We start from the raw sequence: 1,923 nt of genomic DNA, 5'->3' as shown, positions 1-1,923 counted from the left end.
ACTTGAAAATGTGTGGACTTCAACTCCCAGAATTCCCCAGCCAGCATGGCTGGCTGAGGAATTCTGGGAGTTGAAGTCCACTAGTCTTAAAGTTGCCAAGTTTGAAGACCACTGCCCTACACCATATCTAAAAATATCATTGAAGGCACCTCAAAAAATCCTGCTACAAGTAGCTCTCCTGGTTTCTATGTGGACCTTTCACGGAAGGATTGTTGAAGATGTTTGCTCTTCTCTTTCTCTTTCCCAAGATCCTTGTTTAGTTTTTGGTTCTAGCCTACAGCCCTAGAATTTCCTGGCTATCACCCCATCTAAGTACTAACCAAATAAAAACATCGTTTGGATTGCCCACAATTTGTAGCGTTGTAACATGGAGAATAAACCTGGTGTTTTGCACATGTCTTACTTACCCCTGTTTGGTTTCCCTTCAGGAAGAGGGTCGCTGCTTTCTCTTGACCATGTGCCCCAACACTTGCGGGCCTCCTGGCTCCCAGAACTCTTCCACTGCAAGGAAACTCTGTGTCCAGTTGCTGCTTCTGGGGTCTCTCCTGCCCACCTGGCTAGGTAAGTAAGAGGAGCATCACGGACTTGCCGTCTTAATTTTTCCCTTCCCGGTTCCAAGTTTGATTTGGTTAAGGATGACGTAGATCTCCTTATATTTCTGGAATTGTTGGATGATACCAATAAAGGCGAATATTTGTAGCTCAGGGTTGAAATGAAGGGTCCTTGGTGCTCTCTGAGCTTGGTTGTTTTCTTGCAGACGTTTCCTTACCCAAACTAGGTAACATCATCAGTGTTCTGATGCACTGGTGATGTTAACTAGTTGGGTAATGAAGCATCTGCAAGAAAAGAACCAAGCTCAGAGAGCACCAAGGACCCCACAGTCTTCTGCCTCCTCGTCCTCCACTCCGCAAACCCCCCTCCCTTCTAGTACTGATGATGCTACCTAGTTGGGTAATGAAACATCTGCAAGAAAACAACCAAACTCAAAAACCGCCACCATCACCACCTCCTCCTCCTCCTCCCACTCTACTCTCTTCTAGCACTGATGATGTTATCTATAACATAATGAAGTGTCTGCAAGAAAACAAGCAAGCTCAGAGAACACCAAGGACCCTACAGTCCTCCTCCTCCTCCTCCTCCTCCTCCTCCTCCTCCTCCTCCTCCTCCTCCTCCCACTCTACTCTCTTCCAGCACTGATGATGTTACCTAGTTGGGTAATGAAGCGTGTGCAAGAAAACAAGCAAGCTCAGAGAGAGCCCAGGACCCCTCACTGTTAAAGTATAATGGTCTGTGGGAATGATCTGGGAAGAGAAAAAGAAGAGACAACCTGTGTGTATCCCTACTCACAGAAGGTGGGAGAGCAGGGGAAATGTTTCAGAAAGGACCCTCCCCAGTTTTCCAGAGAGTAAAAGGACTCAGTTAGCAACTGCCGTGACAACTGTAGCAAAAAGGTCATCAAAAAGGTTCTGTAGGCTAGAACCGAAAGCTAAACGAGGATATTGGGAAAGGGAAAGAGAAGAGCAAACATCTTCAACAATCCTTCCGTGAAAGGTCCACATAGAAACCAGGAGAGCTACTTGTAGCCGGATTTTTTAAGGTGCCTTCACTGACATTTTTAGATATGGTGTGTAGGATGCTCACTTAACAACCACCTTACTTAGCAACGGAAATTCTGGCCCCAATTGTGGTCATCCCCGTGATAGTGAACACATTTCCTCTCCACTCCCAGGGGGAGAGCCTTCTCTGTCGGAGCACCCACCCTCTGGAACGAGCTGCCCCCAGAGATCCGGGTGATCCCGGATCTCCCCTCCTTCCGCCGCGCCCTTAAGACCTGGTTATTTCAGCAGGCAGGACTGGCCTAGGGGTATTTTAAAGGGGTTTTAAATTAAATTTTTAGTAGAAGCGGCCAAATTTAAATATTTA

The 1,923-nt window shown here is 46.9% G+C and overlaps 1 protein-coding gene across 1 annotated transcript in view; it reads left to right on the top strand.

Moving 5' to 3' along the window:
* Positions 1–433: 433 nt before the first annotated feature.
* Positions 434–1,923, top strand: part of LOC107300686 (CD276 antigen-like) — a gene marked incomplete at its 3' end in the record, with an annotated part of 20,152 nt that continues 18,662 nt past the window's right edge. Inside the window, exon 1 of the mRNA XM_015829992.1 lies at positions 434–561. Within this exon, the coding sequence (XP_015685478.1) occupies positions 456–561 (106 nt within the window). The remainder of the gene's footprint in view (positions 562–1,923) is intronic.

This window comes from Protobothrops mucrosquamatus, unplaced genomic scaffold (assembly GCF_001527695.2).
Source record: "Protobothrops mucrosquamatus isolate PMUCROS unplaced genomic scaffold, P.Mucros_1.0 scaffold7973, whole genome shotgun sequence".
NCBI classification, from domain to species: domain Eukaryota; kingdom Metazoa; phylum Chordata; class Lepidosauria; order Squamata; family Viperidae; genus Protobothrops; species Protobothrops mucrosquamatus.
This window is presented reverse-complemented; position numbering and strand designations above follow the sequence as displayed.